Source organism: Malaclemys terrapin, chromosome 16 (genome assembly GCF_027887155.1).
Source record: "Malaclemys terrapin pileata isolate rMalTer1 chromosome 16, rMalTer1.hap1, whole genome shotgun sequence".
NCBI lineage: Eukaryota > Metazoa > Chordata > Testudines > Emydidae > Malaclemys > Malaclemys terrapin.
Genome location: NC_071520.1, coordinates 14,757,959 through 14,773,823, shown reverse-complemented (window position 1 = coordinate 14,773,823; position 15,865 = coordinate 14,757,959). Strand labels below are relative to the sequence as shown.

The window sequence follows — 15,865 nt, the reverse complement described above, 5'->3', positions numbered from 1 at the left end:
GCGCTTCTGACGTGCTCGTCTTGCTTCCTGTTCCATTCCGAGGGCACTCAGCAGAGCAATGCCCTTGCTCCTATGGAGGTTGACTGATGGAAGGACACCCGTGTGTGCACCCCACGGCACTGCTAGGAATAAGCAGCTGTTACTCACTGAAGAGCTGGATGGCTGCGTTTCTCATGGCCCAGCTAGACGAGCCTAGTGCCTTCAGAAGCAGAGCCATCATAGGCGTGACATACTGCAGCAGCGCCGTTCCTAGGCCGGAGCCACGCACCAGTGTCTGCAGCACGTGCAAGGCGGAGACCTGCAGAGAACACACAACAAAGAGCACTGTGGTGGCCAGGGACATCTTGGTGCCCACTGGCAGAAGGCAATGCCCTGGGTCTGGTCTCCACAGAATCGGTCATCAAAGGGTGTCTGGTAAGGTCTCTAGTGAAAGCCTGTGTCACGCTGATTGTCATAATCACTGACGTGTTTGTACAGATAATATGTAAGGTGTGTGTGTGTGTGTGTGTGTGTTTCTTTCTCTTTCTTTCTTTCTTTCTTTCTTCAGGTGGGAGCTGCTTATCCACCTGTCTGGCTATATGTAAACTGAGTACTGTATACTTCACAACAGCTCTCTGTTTACAGACTGACCGCAGTGCTAATCAAGAGATTGTGAAATCTCCATGGGAGATTCTCTGCAGGAAAAAACGAGCAGCAGGAAGTTCCCTGTTTACAAGTGATGACAATGGATGGCTGGAACTATATCTGGGCATACAATGGTATGCCCAGGTATCCTTCACTGAGGGGTCAAACTGCCAGCTGGTTTGTCGTATGAACGAAGGATCACAGCTGGTCTGGCACTGATGAGAAGAGAGACTTTGGGTGAGTGATCTTTATGAGACAGGGGAATGTCTTGTTAAGTTTAGGCTCTAGAAAGCATGTTATGATTTTATTTTATATGTAACCATTTGTTTCCATTAATTCTGTCTGCTTCTTCTCAAATCTCTGGTCTTTGTTAAATAAACTTTTACTTGGTTTCACTAATCCAAGTGCTGTCAGTTGAGTGGAGCGGTGGTTCTGAGGTGTGTACTGTGCCTTTGGGAGTGGTGGATCTGTGACTGCGGGGAGCGTGCAGTAGAATACAGGCTGGACTCTTCCGGGGGAAGCCTGGAGGGCTCAGGGGCTGCATGTGCCTGTTCCTTATGTGGAGAGGGACCATGAAGCCTGCGTGGGCTGAGGGGGGGAGTGCTTGTGTTGCCTATGGCTGGTGGAGTTTCTGAACTAACCCCTCTCAGATATGGCTTCCTCACGCTAAGGGCAGGTGGTAGCGAGGTGCCTTGCAGCCCTGGGTACCTCCCCCCCCCCCCCCAGAAGTGTTGCAGTTATTTCCCACTCAGAGCAGCTTTCATTGCAAAGGAGCTTGACATACTACACAGAATGCACATGGGTCATTTCTGGGAGGGGGGGACACAGCAAACACTAGGCAATCGTTCGGGGCAGCGAAAAGAAAGCAGTCTTCCTCAGTTGGATCGGCCAGGGAAGTCAAGTGGGTGTGACGCTGCGGCGAACAGCTCTACAATAGTGAAAACCAGCAGGACTCCTGGAGTGGGCACAAGTGGTTTGCTTGTGGGTTTGGTCTCCTCTGAGAGACGGTGTTGCAGGCAGCACGGTGACCCCAGCCGCGTTCGGAGGGCAGGGTGCTCACTCAGCAGCACCACTGGCCGGGATTCAGGAGGCAGCCTGCCTGGCTAACCAAGAGGCAGGTCTCGTCTGCTGAATATCATCCACTCATGTGGGAGCTGAACTGCTCGGCGCTCAGGCCTCTTACCTGAGGGAGGTCCAGCGTCTGGTCCCAGTTCTGCGGGAGAGGCGTGTTGGCCAAGGCCAGTAAAGTCTGGATGCAATGTGCTAGCAGAGGGCGCGCCTTGGAGGGATCCTCCCCACCGACGATACACAGGAAGAGCATGGGGAAGCCGGCTGCCCTGCGGGTAATGGAGCTGCTCCTGGGACCACTTAGCAATTCCAAACCCTGAGAAACAAAACCAGCCAGGAAGCTGCAGGTGGCTGAGATTACACCTTGCGGTGGTCAGACTGGGATTGCAGTTTAGGAGCTCCTAGCTCCCGGGCCTGCGCTCACACCGCTGGTAAACATCCAATGCCCATGTTTGTTCTAGAATTAGTGCTGGGCGTGAGACAGTAACTCCTCACTTAATGTCGTCCCGGTTAACGTTGTTACCTTGCTAATCAATTAGGGAACAAAGTCGTGTAATGCTCCCTTCTAACCTCATTTGGCAGCTGCCTGCTTTGTCTACTGCTTGCAGGAAGAGTAGCCGTTGCAGCTAGCTGGTGAGGGCTTGGAACCAGGGTGGACCGGCAGCCCCCACACCCCCGCCATCAGCTCCCCGCTCCCCTAAGTTCCCTGTGCAGCAGCTGCCCAGCAGGCTAGCAATTGCAGCTGTCCCTCCCCCCCACTGTCATGTGCTGCTCCTGCCCTCTGCCTTGGAGCTGCTCCCCGAGATTCCTGCTTGCTGTGCGGGGGGGGGGGGGAGGGAAGAAACGGGGGCTAATGTCAGGGTGTCCCCCTCCCCCCTGCACCCAGATTACCCCATCTTCCATAGAGCAGGGGGGACACACCAGGGCTCAGGACAGCAGGAGCTTGCAGCAGCTGCGTGTACTTAAAGGGGAAATGCACATCTCTCCCTCCATTCCTGCTGCCTTGCAGAGCGAGAGAGTTAACCCTTGAGGGCTCAGCCAATTGCTAGTTCATCATTTAGCAGTAAGGGAAATATCCCACCCTCTGACTCCTCCACCTCAACCAAGCTTCACAATCATCATCACCGTGTACCAGTATTAAATTGTTTGTTTAAAACTTATACTGTGTGTATATGTGTATATATATATATATGTATATGTATATATATAGTCTTTTTGTCTGGTGAAAAAAATTTCCTTGGAAACTAACCCCCCGCATTACATTAATTCTTATGGGGAAATTAGATTTGCTTAACATTGTTTCGCTTAAAGTCGCATTTTTCAAGAACAAACTACAACCTTAAGTGAGGAGTTACTGTTCAGGGTTGGTACACGAGGACTGAACAGCCGAGAGGGGAGAGCAGGATCCAAGGGGCGTTCTGCTTAGTCCTCGGCTGTCGGCTGGTTTGGGAAGAGGGGTTCAGTGGAGTGATAGGGATGCTCAGACCTTTGGGGTGTACAAGGCCCCAGCAAGGGATTTGTGGGAATACAGCGATGATCTTTGATCCTTAAATTTACAACTGTTCTAAACCTCTCTAAAAACAACACACATGGGTATGTGCTCAGAACAATACATGAGTGAGGGGGCAGAGGTAACTGATTTGCCAATCAGAACTCTGAATTGATTAAAGTTAATTAGTCCATATCCCCTTACAGAAGGGGGCTGTTTTCTCCTGTGTTTGAACATGTACTGGTGCCCTGATCCTGACCGAGGTCTTCGGGTACCTCTGTAATATAAGTAACAGTTACCTTTAACTGAATGACCTTCTCCCCCCGGTGCCTAGAGCAAGAAATGGTTGCAATACCTGTGCCAGCATCGCTCTTGGCACTGCCTGCAGTTCTGCATGAGGATGGTTCAGCAAAGCACTGCAAAATTTGGTGAATCCCATGCTGCAACCTTCAACTGCTCCCTAGGACAGAAGAAGACTCAGGGCTCTGCAGGTTCAAAGGGCTTTCCATCTGCTCTCTAATCAACCCCCACCACAGCCCCATGAGGGAGACACTCGCCTCTTTTCACAGATGGGGAAGCAGAAGCAGATAAATGTAATGACTTGGTCGAAGCTGCAGCAGTTAAGTGTCAGCGCCAGGATTAGCAATCGGGAGCTCCTGACTCATAGTCCCATGCTTAAGCCAAAGCTCCTGGCCTACACGATAAAACATTAAAACGGAAGATTTTTGTGGCGCAGAGAAGTAGATTTTGTGGGTGACGCTAATTATGAACCTCCACTCTCCACTGTGTGGGTTCAAAAGGGACAGTCGAGCCACTCGCTTGTCTCACGTGATACATCAAACCCACACTGGGGTTACCACACATTGTCTAGCCCCTGCACTAGCCCAGAGGCTGAGTGACAGAGCCCACAGCGCTATCCAAGAAACAGTGGCATGGCCAGTTGCATCCACCCAAAGGGATCCAGGTTCACTGCTGGGACACAAGGAAGGTAGGTCAGGAAGAAGAAGTGAGGGGATGTCGGACGCTGTTCTGTGGTCATTGCCGCTGTCCAAAGCAGTAATGACTGGCTCCAAATGGAGCCCTGCCGTCTCCTTGGCCAGGAGTTGGCCCTTGTAAGGGTTAAATGGAGAAGTACTGGTGAGGACCCACATTCGGGAGGGAAAACACCTGCTGAGTAATGGACCACCTGGAGCTTTCCTTTGTGCTGCTGTAAGTCCCCAGTAGCCCCATGAAAGTCAGTGGGGTTGTTCCAGTGTCACGGGGTGTAACAGCAGAATCTGACCCAGGGACCTGACGAATGGCCCTTAAACGACAGACCTTGCTGCCCCCAAGGGACAGTGACATGAGCCCTGGGCCATTCAGAAGGGAGAGCGACTCCCCTGTCAGGCCTGAGATGGGAGGGAGGGTGTGGCACAGCCTATCCATCCGGGCCGGACGCTGTTCTTACCCAGTGCCGGCACTTCAGCAGCACTTCCTGAAACACTCTAGCCGCCATCTTGAACACAGTGAGTGGCAGGAGTGGCTCAGGCCCTGCCGGTGGTGCCAGAGGGAGAATCTTCTCCACTAGGCCTCCCAAGAGCAGCCCTATTTCCTGCAGGGGCCAAAGAAACAAACCAAATTAGGCGTGAGATCACGACCTCGCTGAATTGACGTGGCCTCTTCTCCTTGGCGCTAGTGAGAGATTTGGTGCATTGCTGGCTAAGAGCATCATTATGTTCCAGGGTGCTTTAAATTGCCGAGAGCACATGGCGCCCGGCAGACATGCCTCAGCCCTGGTTTCCACTGGCACAAACTGAAAAGTCCCCTCCAGCTGGTCTTTTGCTTTGCCCTCCCCTCACTCCTGCCCCACCCCAGTCAATGCTTCAGTAAGGTGGGGAATTTTTACCTATGCAGTCTCCGGCAAGGATCAGTCTAACCCAGGTTTGAGCCTGCTGCCATTGAAATGGTAAAAACTCCCACTGATTTCAGTAGGAGCAAGAGCAGGTCCCTGATTATCCCATCACCTTGATCACTGATGTTTGAGAGTACCCAGGAATCAACGAGCTTCCCAAACCAGACAGGCAGAGAGCAGCAAGTCTCTATCGTGCAAGGACCCGGCAAGTTCTAGGAGGCATTTTAATGCCAAGGCAAATCAATCAGGTTGTCGTTTATTATTTCTAAAGGGCAATAGCTAAGACTAGTGCTTTGCAGACTAATGTAAGAAGCCCAGGTCCCTGCCTTGAGAAGTTGAGTTAAACAATGTACAGATAAAGGAGGTGGGGGGATGGCTAGAACAAAACCATCTGATTTTGTAACACTGAGGCGTGGCACAAGTAAGCAGGAGAGGACAGGTAGCAGAAGGTGCTAGCAGAAGTGAATGTTCAGGAGGGCCTTGAAGGAGGAGAGCAAGGTGGCTAAGAAACATGGCTCTAATTAATGCTCCCTCAAGCTGTTTACAATTCTTTACTGCTCTGGCAGCCAAGTGTAACGCAGAACGGTGCAAAACTCTCTCCTGCCTTTCCAAACATGCAAAAATAATTTCCTAGCTGAGTCTGGCACTCAAAACCCTCAGTGAGCAGTGTAGGAATTGGCTGATCCACCGAGTCAAATCATCACTAAGAGCAAAATTCTCCTGGAACAGGGGCAGTACTGCTGCAGCCAAGAGCTTCTGTCCTGCCGTGTTCCTTGTGACAATACGACTCAGCAGCAGAGTTATCATTCGTTTAAGTATCTTCATCTAGGCCTAGATCATCGGAGGTATTTAGGCTCCCCCCTTTCAGTGAAGTCAATGGGAGTTAGGTGCCTAAACAGCACTGTGGATCTGGGCCAGAGATTCTAGAGAATTACACAGAAGCCTCTAGTGATAGAGACACCAGACAGACAGCTGGCACATTGTTCCAAAGGCTCCATGGTACTCTCTCTCTTACTAGCCAACAGCAGGAAATGCTTGGAAGAACTGCCCTCATTTAAAAAGCCATCCTATTGCAAGACTATATAGGAAGGGATCCATTCCCCAGCTGGTGCCTGGGCCTAGCAGTACAGGAGCTGAATCAGGAAGACTCAGGGTTTGGTGCAGAGAGGTGAGGGGAATGGGGCGGGACCTGAAGCAGCTGGAGCCCATTAGGGTCCCAGGAAACCAGTCAACTATTTAAAAGGAGGAGGCAGCAATGACATTGAGGCAGTAACTACTAGCGCGCCATAGTGAGGAAGCCAGGTGAGTCAGATCTGTCCACACCAACCGGGAGTTTGTCTTGGCTTGTATTTAACCCTGGGGTAAAGGAGTTTGGGCCTGTTATTTATCTGACAGAGGAAATCAGATTGAGGCCCGGGAAAAGGGCCCTTTTCGTTCCCCCTGAGTGTGAAAAGGGGGAATTCCAGCACTGGGGTTAGGGCAAGCTGTAAAGGGAATTCTTTAAAAAAAAAAAAACAAAAAAAAACCTTAGTTGCTTGGGTTTTCTTTGGCAGAGGACCCAGTTCACGCAGTGCACTTCTCAGCTAGAGTGACAGAGAGGATGCAGGAGAGGAATATGTATCTTGCATACTTCCCCTGCGTCCCAAACCAAAGGTGTCCCCCTGTCCTGGCTGCCTCCCCTGTCCCAAGCCTCTTGCTGACAGAACTCTGCGGGCAGGGTCTCAGCTCCCTTCAGGCCGCTTATGGAAGCTCCTTACCTTCACTGAGACCCAGCAGCAGGTCAGGATAAGGTTGTGCTCCTCGGACAGCAAGATGGAGTCCTCCCCATCCTGCTGCTCCAGGCCTTTCCCCAGCATGATAAGGGAACCAATAGCATTTACCATGTCTGCAAATGAAGGGGCAGCAGCTGCAAAAAGACAAGCAGAAGGCAGATTTATTTTAGCCACAGCGTAGGTAATGGACGGGGAGTTAGAGCAGAGCCTGCTATGGGTATGGAATCCAGAGGAAAGGAGAATGGAAATGGCCTTATAAAGGTAGATGGTCACCTGAGGTCTTGCTTAAGTCTGAGCGAAGGATCAAATCCATGATCTTCTGATTGGGGGTGGGGGGGAGGGAGAGAGAGAGAGAGTGTGTGAGTGTGAGTCTCAAACTTCCATAGCATGGCCAGTAGCTACAGAGAGGATGTGGTGTGGACCCCACCCTTCCAAACCATGATCCTGTGGGCCCTCCCTGCTTTCCCATTGTGACTGTACGACATCCCTGTTGTAACTGCAGTTGTGTGTTCAGGTTTGTGTTGTTTTTAAAGTGCTGTGTTCCTTCTTAAAGTCCATTGCTGTCTCCTTCTGCCCTTTATTTCACTTTTCCCCAACCCCCTGGTCTGCTCTTCTCTCCTCCTGCTCATTCTTCTCTGCCACCTGGGCCCCTTCTCCACTGTCACTGGGTTGCCTTAACCCTTGCTGCCCTAGCCGTTGTCTGGCTACCTGAGCCCCTTCTCCTGCTGGGCCCCCTACCTTGTGTCATCCTGCCCTGGGCATTCCTCCTCTCCTTGGCCACTCCAGTCCCCTTTCCTCCTTTTATGGTGCAGCAGCCTCTTTTAGGGGCAGTCCGGTGGAAACAAGAGGAAGCAGGTGGCTTTAGCAGACCGGCTCTTTGGAAAGAAGAGCCTGGAGGGCTGCAGAGGCAGCTGGAAATGAGACCACCTGTGACCAGCCGGCTCTCTGCAATCCACAATTTAAGAGCTCTTGGCACTTAAGGCAGGCGTAGTTGAAAGGGCCCGACACCGTGGGGTGGGCTGGCTGGGAACCCTTCCTCACCTGGCTGGTTGGCGTTGGGCCCCTGCCTGCTCTGGAGCACCCCCAGGAGGAAGGTGCTGATGTCTCCCAGCAAGGTCACCAAATGGCTGAGGAGCTCCTGCCAGCTCTGCACGTGCTCTCCCTTCAGCATAGAGACTGCCCCCTCCGGTACCTCGAGCAGACACCTCCGCAGCGCCGCCATCACTCCTACACAGATAACACTCCAGTTATCACAGGGCCGGATACTTGCATGTTCCCTTCCCATACAATCCCCCGAATGAGCTGGGTCACTGAAGTTTAGTGAGACCTAGAGGCAGCCTGTGGCAAAGAACCGCTGTCCCTAGATGATATCCGCACAGTACTGACAGAGGGCCAGGGATGAAGTCAAGATCCCTTCCCGGAGACGTGGCGTGCCAGCTAGATAAGAGACATAACTCCGACAGGAGCTGTTTAACAGCGTGCGGAAACGGGGCTGACGTTTGGGACAAGAGGGGAAAGAATATTGTGCTGTGGGGGATCTGAGGCCAGGGAAAAGTCAATAGCCGCTTGGAAATTTAGCCAGAGCGCCACGGACAAGTAGCCAACACCTCAGCTCTCCATTCCACAGCAAGCTTGACCCCTTTGCCCCAGCCCATAAATACACAGCTTGTTTCATCTCCAACGGACGTCTCAAAACACTCGCCAATCTTCACTAGGCCTGTGTGACATAGCTAGGGCTGCCCCAAGCCCAGCTGGGAACATGGGCAGAGAGGTGAAGCGACTTGTCCAAGGCCACAGGGAATCTCTTTGTCGTATCTGGGAGTGGAGTTAGTTGTGCTGTGCTCAGGCCAGTCACTGGCTGCATGATTTGCTGAATCACAGACCTGATCCATCACATGACACAGCTGTAGTCTGACAGGACTGCAGGAGAGAGAAGGGGCATGGGGGCTCTGATGTCTCCTTCCCCACAATGCCAGAGGACGCACCATGCATTGGGTTAGTGCTCGCTGCCTGCAGCAGGTCTTGACAAGCCATGGCGTAGTGAGCTTGCAACATGCGGAGAAGATACTGAGCAAAGCACAGGCCTCGGTGCTGCAGAGTTGGTGCTGCTTTCCCCTTGGGGAATAGTCTCTTCAAGGTGCTGCCGTCTGACCTGGAGGAGAAGGAGGCAGATGCTAACACCATTGACAAAGCTCAGAGGGAGCCCTCGCCTAATCGCCATAGTGACAATCCTCATTGCCGAGGGCTTGAGGCCTTGTGTCCTAACACTGTAACACACCATCGCCTTCAAACTTTGTAAGGTTACTTCAGATCACGGGCCGCTGCTGTCTGGCCTCCAGTCCTGCTGAGGTGAATTATAAATAACCCCTCTGAATAGTAAGAAATATTAATAGTTTCCCTTCATAGCTACTTCTTGTTTTTGTTTTTTGTTTTTTTTTAATGCTACATCCTTAATGCTAAGACAGATGTTAGTACTGTTCCCAAAGGAAGCAGGAGAAATCTATTTGGTCAGGGAGAGGGGGGTATGCTGAAGTGCTGAGAGAGCAAAATCAAGTAGTTCTATTTCAGATGGGAATCATAGAATCATAGAATATCAGGGCTGGAAGAGACCTCAGGAGGTCATCTAGTCCAACCCCCTGCTCAAAGCAGGACCAATCCCCAACTAAATCATCCCAGCCAGGGCTTTGTCAGGCCTGACCTTAAAAACCTCTAAGGAAGGAGATTCCACCACCTCCCTAGGTAACCCATTCTAGTGCTTCACCACCCTCCTAGTGAAAAAGTTTTTCCTAATATCCAACCTAAACCTCCCCACTTCAGACTAACCCTAAGGATAGTTACTTTGCTATTCTGTACTGATGTGGTGGTGGGAGGCTAGCGTCCCCAGCGCTGTCCCTGCCCAATCTCGATAGGATCCTCTGCTTCCGTTCAGTTAAACAGATACTTCAGACAATATCTGGCATGAGGATCTGTCCTCTGGGATCACAGAGGCAGAGGATTAAACAAGCGGGTGGATGTTGATGCCCTGTCAGAGTCTGAGATCAGAGTAACTGGAAAGACATTTGAGTGCTATGTAAGTGATATCAAACTGGTTGGAATCGGGAGTCAGCTAAGCAAGTCATGGTGAGCCGTGTGTGTGGACAGACAGGATTATGTACACACTACCGGTTCTCCTGGTCTCCTTCCCACATGTCCCCTAAGTCCTTTCTAGAGTAAACGAGAGCGACAAGCCAGTCAGTACTTCTGGAGGATGGTTTTCATCAGCACCGCTCCGGCTTCTGCCTCCTGCACTCTGGGGCTGCTCACAGCCTCCTGGGCACGCTCAAACAGAGCCACAGCAATGGGTTCTGGGAAAACCGGTGGGAAGTAGCGGATGAGCAGCTCTGATGCCAGCTCTCGGACCTGCCAAGAGAGGAGGGGGGTGGAGAGAGGGGAAGGTTATGGCAGGACACAGGTGAGGAAGCAGAGAGGCTTTGGGGAGCAGGATGCTTGGGAATCCAGAGCCAACAGAGCCCATTCAGACCTCTAATTTTGGAAGCAAAAGGGGCACCCGTTCTTACTTGGCTATTCTGTACTGACGTGGTGGTGGGAGGCTACAGGGGTTCCGACAGAGCCTAAGAACACAGGCTCCCAGCAGCACCGTGCGCCAGGAAAGCTGGCAGCCAGATCTGGCTCTTTACAGAGGGGGACAGCCTCCCCAGCGCTGTCCCTGCCCAATCTTGATAGGGTCCCCTGCTTCCGGTCAGGTAAACGGGCCACTCCTGCTGCTCACGCCACGCAGCTTCTGTTACTCATTCCAGCTGTCCACAACATCGAGCTGTGGCAGTGTTGGGGACAGAGGGCTGCTTACCTCATTCGTACTGTCCTGCAAGCAGCTCAGCACTGCCAACAAGTTGCTTCTAGAGAAAAAGTCCCAGCAGCCCTTCTGCCTGGCCCAGCTCAACAATGCCGCCATGTTCTCTGTGGTGACAGAAAGGCAGGTCGGTGAGATGTAGGCAGCAAGTGTTGTCAGGGCTGGGCTCAATCGAAAGGGTGGTGGCAAGCAGCAGGGAAAACGGGTCCTGCTAGTTCATAACGACTCTGGTTTATTCTCTGCGGTCAGTGCTGGGAAAGAAGGGCTTTTTATCCTGTACAGAGTCATGCAGCTGCCACAGAACCTTTGTCCCCGACCTCAAGGGCTCCCCTGTGCTAGGGAATGCGGGACAGCAGAGTACCCAACACAGCTTCTGCTACACAGTGTATGGCTGCAACAATGCGCTGTGCAAGTTAAAGTTAACTGGGCTGGGGGCTGCAAACTAGTTTCTATCAAATGAGCCCTTGGGTGGGTAAAGATTTCATTCCACTGAGCCTTGTGTCATCTCACACACATGGGAGCTTATCATAGGTAGGGCCCTAGCAAATTCACGGCTATGAAAAACGCGTCACAGACCATGAAATCTGGTCTTTTGAGTGCTTTTATCCTACACTATACAGATTTCACGGGGGAAACCAGCGTTTCTCAAACTGGGGGTCCTGACCCTAAAGGGAGTTGCAGGAGTGTCGCAAGATTATTTTAGGGAGGTTGCGGTATTGCCACCCTTACTTCTGCACTGCTGCCTTCAGAGTTGGGGGGCTGGAGAGCGGCAGCTGTTGGCCAGGCGTCCAGCGCTGAAGGCAGCGCCCCACCAGCAGCAGAGAGTACGGATAGGATGGTCCTTACTTCTGCACTGCTGCCTTAAAGCCGGGTGGCCAGAGAGTGGCAGTTGCTAAGGGCCCAGCTCTGCAGGCAGCAGCCTAGAAGTAAGGGTGGCAATCCCATAGCTGCCATCCTTACTTCTGCGCTGCTGCTGGCAGCGGCTCTGCCTTCAGAGCTGGGCTCCCGGCCAGCAGCCGCCGCTCTCCAGCTGCCCAGCTCTGAAGGCAACGCCTCTGCCAGCCGCAGTGCAGAAGTACGGGTAGCAGTACCGCACCCGCCCCTACAATAACCTTGTGACCCACCCCCAACTCCTTTTTGGGTCAGGACCCCAACAATCACAGCACTGTGAAATTTCAGATTTAAATAGCTGAAATCATGGAACCCGTGATTTTAAAAATCCTATGACTGTGAAAGTGACCAAAATAGACAGTGAATTTGGTAGGGCCCTAATTATAGGCAGGTCAATGCAGAGTCCCCAACATTCCTCATAAAATGTCAGAGGCTCTTGATTTTTTTTCCCCCCCCCCACCCGAATCCCTCCAGGGACCTAGACTCCCATCTGCTCATCAGCAGCCCCCAGAGTTGAGGGCCAAAGCACGTAGAAGGAGTTTGTTTGTAAAAGGCTGCAGGATATTTTTCTGGATTTGATACACACGCCCCCAAATCACTACAACCTCCCATGACATGGAGAGGCCATTCCACGAGGGCATTTAAATGTGGCCACCCTGCTGACGGGGGTCAGAAACAGACAGGCTGAGGAATCTACTCATTCCGTTCAGGGGTGGCCGGCTGTTACCCACGTGGAGGCTGCCCCTTCTTCCTGGCGGGGCTCCAGGTGTCGGTGCAGGTCTCCAGCACCGCAGCCAGGAGCAGCAGGGCAGTCTTCTTCCTCTGGTAGTTTGACCCTGGGGTCAGAAAGGAAATGCTTAACTGCAGCAGCCACTCCACAAAATCTGCATGGGGGGGAAAAAGCACCTCTGGTTACTTGTGAGCAGTGCACAGAGGGAGGGCAGGGCGAGCCCTTTGGAGCATGAGGGTGCACTAGATTGACTATAAGGTGGGAAAGTGGATGGCTACCGAGGGGCTTCTCAGCATCTAATGGTCAACTGGTACTTTGTGACAACAGAGGGACTAGGACTTGGATCCACCTGCTCCAAAAGCACAGGCCCCTGCCACTGCGGCTAAAGGAAAAGCTGTCAGCTGTGCCAGCCCTGTGACACCCAGCTGGTGGCTTTTATTTCTGTCCCACAGAAAGCACCGACATACGCGTTAGCCAGTTTATCTGCTTCAGATTAACTCCACGGAGGATTTTTTTTACTTGAAAATCCACTTTTTGCTTTTAAGGGTGACTCTTTGCTCAGCCTGGGTAATGGAAAACCCACTCATGAGTTTCACGTTGGTTCACACTCTGTTTTGCTATGTTCAGAGAAAGTACCCCCCAGCCTAGACCACTTGGAGAAAGGAACTTTATTTCTGGACATGTTCAGACACAGTTTGGTTTTGGGCCAGGAATGCCAAAATGTCCTATCGCCCCAGGCTGTTGCAATACGACCAACACCTCTCTCTTACATAGCACTTCTCGAAGCGTGTTACACAGGAAGGTCAGTATTGTTCTCCCCATTTTTACAGATGGGGAAATTGAGGCACGGAGCGATGAAGTGACTTGCTCATGAGGCCTATGGCAGAACCAGGAATAAAACCCAGGTCTCTCAAGTCTGGGATTAACCCACTAGGCCTCGCTGCCTCTCCTCTGTAAGCTTTCCAGTTTTTCAGACTCTTGACATGTGGAGAAGCGTCCAAATTTCAGGGTGTTTATCCCAACTGAACCCAAATGTTTGACCCACTGATGTTGGCCCAGCCTCATTACCTGTACTACCAGCGCCAAACATTCTAACATCAGGCGTCAAGCCCCCCACATTTATGAGATTAACAAAATTATAATCTCCCTCCCCCCAATCAATTTATTTGCCATCTGCTTTCTGAGCCTTTAGGGGGTCACATTTCCCAGCTTTTCTTCACAATCAGGGAGGCTAGAAAAAATAAATAAAAGCCGAGAGTCTCAGTCACATGACTCCAGGAGCTGAGGCTTTCAGAAAAAACACCAAAGACTCTGAAATTCATGATCAAATCACAAGAGTTGGTATCGCTGAGTTACACGCCCGCTGGTCGGCTCGGCGGTAGCAGGACTGGAGCTCGGAAGAGAGCAGTCCTGGCAGATCGCGGTGGAATCACAAGGCCTGGTGCCAGAAGGCAGAATAAAACTTCCATTAAAGGTCCAAGTTGCCCCACCCCCACTGTCCAGGCCCAGTTGCACGACCCACCAGAGCTCCCTACGCGCATCCCCGCTCAAGTGGGCCACAAAAGGGTAGTGCCAGGTGGCGGCTTTATGTGTGAATGCTGGAGGCCGCTGAGGTGAGCAGAGAGGAAAAGTTAAGCAGCGATGGGAGCCTATGGGAGTGAGATGTCAGGAACGGCTCACTCACCTACTGCTTGTGCAAGTGCTCCTTCTGGATCCGTGCTGGCAGAGCGCTCAGTAGCTTTGCTCTGCATCTTGCTTCGCAGCTGAGAGAGGGCGCTGTCCCTCAGCCTGACCAGAGCCTTCTTCACTGCAGCCTGGAGCAGCTGCCGGAAGGAGGACGAGTCGCAGTTCAGGTTCAGTGGCAAGAACTCCTTCAGTAGATGGACCTCTACCTCTGACAAGGCCTGGTTGGTCCTGGGGCTACAACACAGGAGACCCAGAGCTGCTAGGCGAATGTTCTCCTCCCTGGAGTGCAAGCAGCAGCAGAGCCTTTCCAAAGTCTCCCCATCCAGGGGCAAGGCCCCGGTGATGATCTTGCGGCCGTTCAGCAGGGCGACCCACGCCCGAAGGTGGGCAGAGTCCCCACCACTGCAGCTCTCAGCAAGCAAAGCGTAAGAGGCGGGGAAGAGCCGCAAAGTCCAGACAAGAAGGTAGTTGGAAGCGTTGCTCTGAAGGAAGGAGATGGGAGAAGTCAAAGCACTGGCCAGGGTGGGCAGCCAGTGCAGTGCCCACTTCTGAGCCAGCTCCTCCTCTGTGGCAGGTTCCTCTCCCGCAATCCAGTGCTTGCGCTGCTGTTGCAAAATGGTTTTATACACGTCTGATGCAGCTGGGCACAGGTGGTTAGTGGAAAGGCAGTTCAGAAGGTGCTGGGGAAGATCCTTGTAGGTATCCAGAACCTAGAAAACCCCAAATAACTTTACGGTCCTTGTTTGCTTCAGGCGGCCCCTGAACTCTCCTAACGCACCAAGGAAACAAGCCTTGCTCATCTTATTAGTAGCTAAAACAAAGGCTGTATGATGATAGTGGAGGACCAGCTGCCTTCCCCACCAAGGAGGGGTGGATCCCAACACAGGTGGTAATTTCTGGTCATTGGTGACACTAAGCAATGCTGAGATACCACAGTGATCAGTGCTTTTGACTAAGGCTGCATTCAAATCAGGGACCCAGTGGTAAAAGGCTGCATGATCCAGCCCCAATTTTCCCAAGCTACCTATTGCATTTGATGTATTGTTTCTGTCCTCTTTCATGAGCTGGCTATTCTCTGTACAACAGCTAAAGAGCTAACCTGGGGCTCCCGGTTACCAGGTCAGAGAGACTGGGAACACCCTAACAGCAGTACTGGGTTCAAAACAGAAGACCCCCAGTAACCCAAAGACAATCGTAGCGAAATATTCTGTCCCCATCTCTAGTGAGACCACAATGGGGCAGGAAAATGCTGCTGTGATCTCTGCATTGACATGTCTTGGCATCCAGAAAGGCAGGGTGGTTGGTAGGAGGGGCAGTGGCTCATGCCCTTGAGAACCTCCTTGTGGTGGATCTTGGGGGCTATGGGGGCCACAGTTAGGCAGAGATCCAACCATTTCTTTTCTGCCAATGCATAAGAGAGCTGGATATACGAGGTCCCACAGGGGAAGTAACAAAAACACAGGCTGCTACCACTTGAGCCAGAAGAGATTCTCTATTAGCAGGCTAGGGCCTATGACCCATGGCAGAGCGACCTGCATCCCATCCCCTAGGGTGCAAGGTGCACACACTATCTATCTTTCTGATTTTTTGATGGAGGCTGCAGGGAGACCCAAGTTATCCAAGCACAAGCTCTCTATGCAGATTCTCAACCCATTGTGTGTACCAATGTGCCCCTCCTTTCTTCAAGCAGTGACTGAGGACTCGCAGGCGAGTACAAGTTCTGGTGTCTGGTTTTCATCTAGCCCTTTGTGGGATGTTTTGGCATCTGAATCACGCCCTCCATTCTTTTCTTAGCTGTGCCTGGCACGCGCAATACCTGTCCCTCTGTGGGCAGCACTCGCTCATCCCACCCACGCGGTAAGTG

The 15,865-nt window shown here is 52.1% G+C and overlaps 1 protein-coding gene across 4 annotated transcripts in view; it reads right to left on the bottom strand.

Moving 5' to 3' along the window:
- The window catches only part of LOC128824746 (thyroid adenoma-associated protein homolog), a 39,217-nt gene that overhangs the window by 10,816 nt on the left and 12,536 nt on the right, over nucleotides 1-15,865 (bottom strand). For 2 of the 4 annotated variants that reach the window (XM_054006605.1, XM_054006603.1), the window contains exons 12-22: nucleotides 14,000-14,711; nucleotides 12,317-12,469; nucleotides 10,692-10,801; nucleotides 10,083-10,243; nucleotides 8,830-8,996; nucleotides 7,886-8,071; nucleotides 6,830-6,978; nucleotides 4,629-4,772; nucleotides 3,537-3,641; nucleotides 1,808-2,008; nucleotides 148-298 (exon numbers count right to left, since the gene is read on the bottom strand). In XM_054006605.1, the coding sequence (XP_053862580.1) occupies nucleotides 148-298; nucleotides 1,808-2,008; nucleotides 3,537-3,641; nucleotides 4,629-4,772; nucleotides 6,830-6,978; nucleotides 7,886-8,071; nucleotides 8,830-8,996; nucleotides 10,083-10,243; nucleotides 10,692-10,801; nucleotides 12,317-12,469; nucleotides 14,000-14,711 (2,239 nt within the window). Of the gene's footprint in view, nucleotides 1-147; nucleotides 299-1,807; nucleotides 2,009-3,536; nucleotides 3,642-4,628; nucleotides 4,773-6,829; nucleotides 6,979-7,885; nucleotides 8,072-8,727; nucleotides 8,997-10,082; nucleotides 10,244-10,691; nucleotides 10,802-12,316; nucleotides 12,470-13,999; nucleotides 14,712-15,865 lie in introns of all 4 variants that reach the window. The other 2 variants (XM_054006602.1, XM_054006604.1) reach the window with 2 other exon arrangements.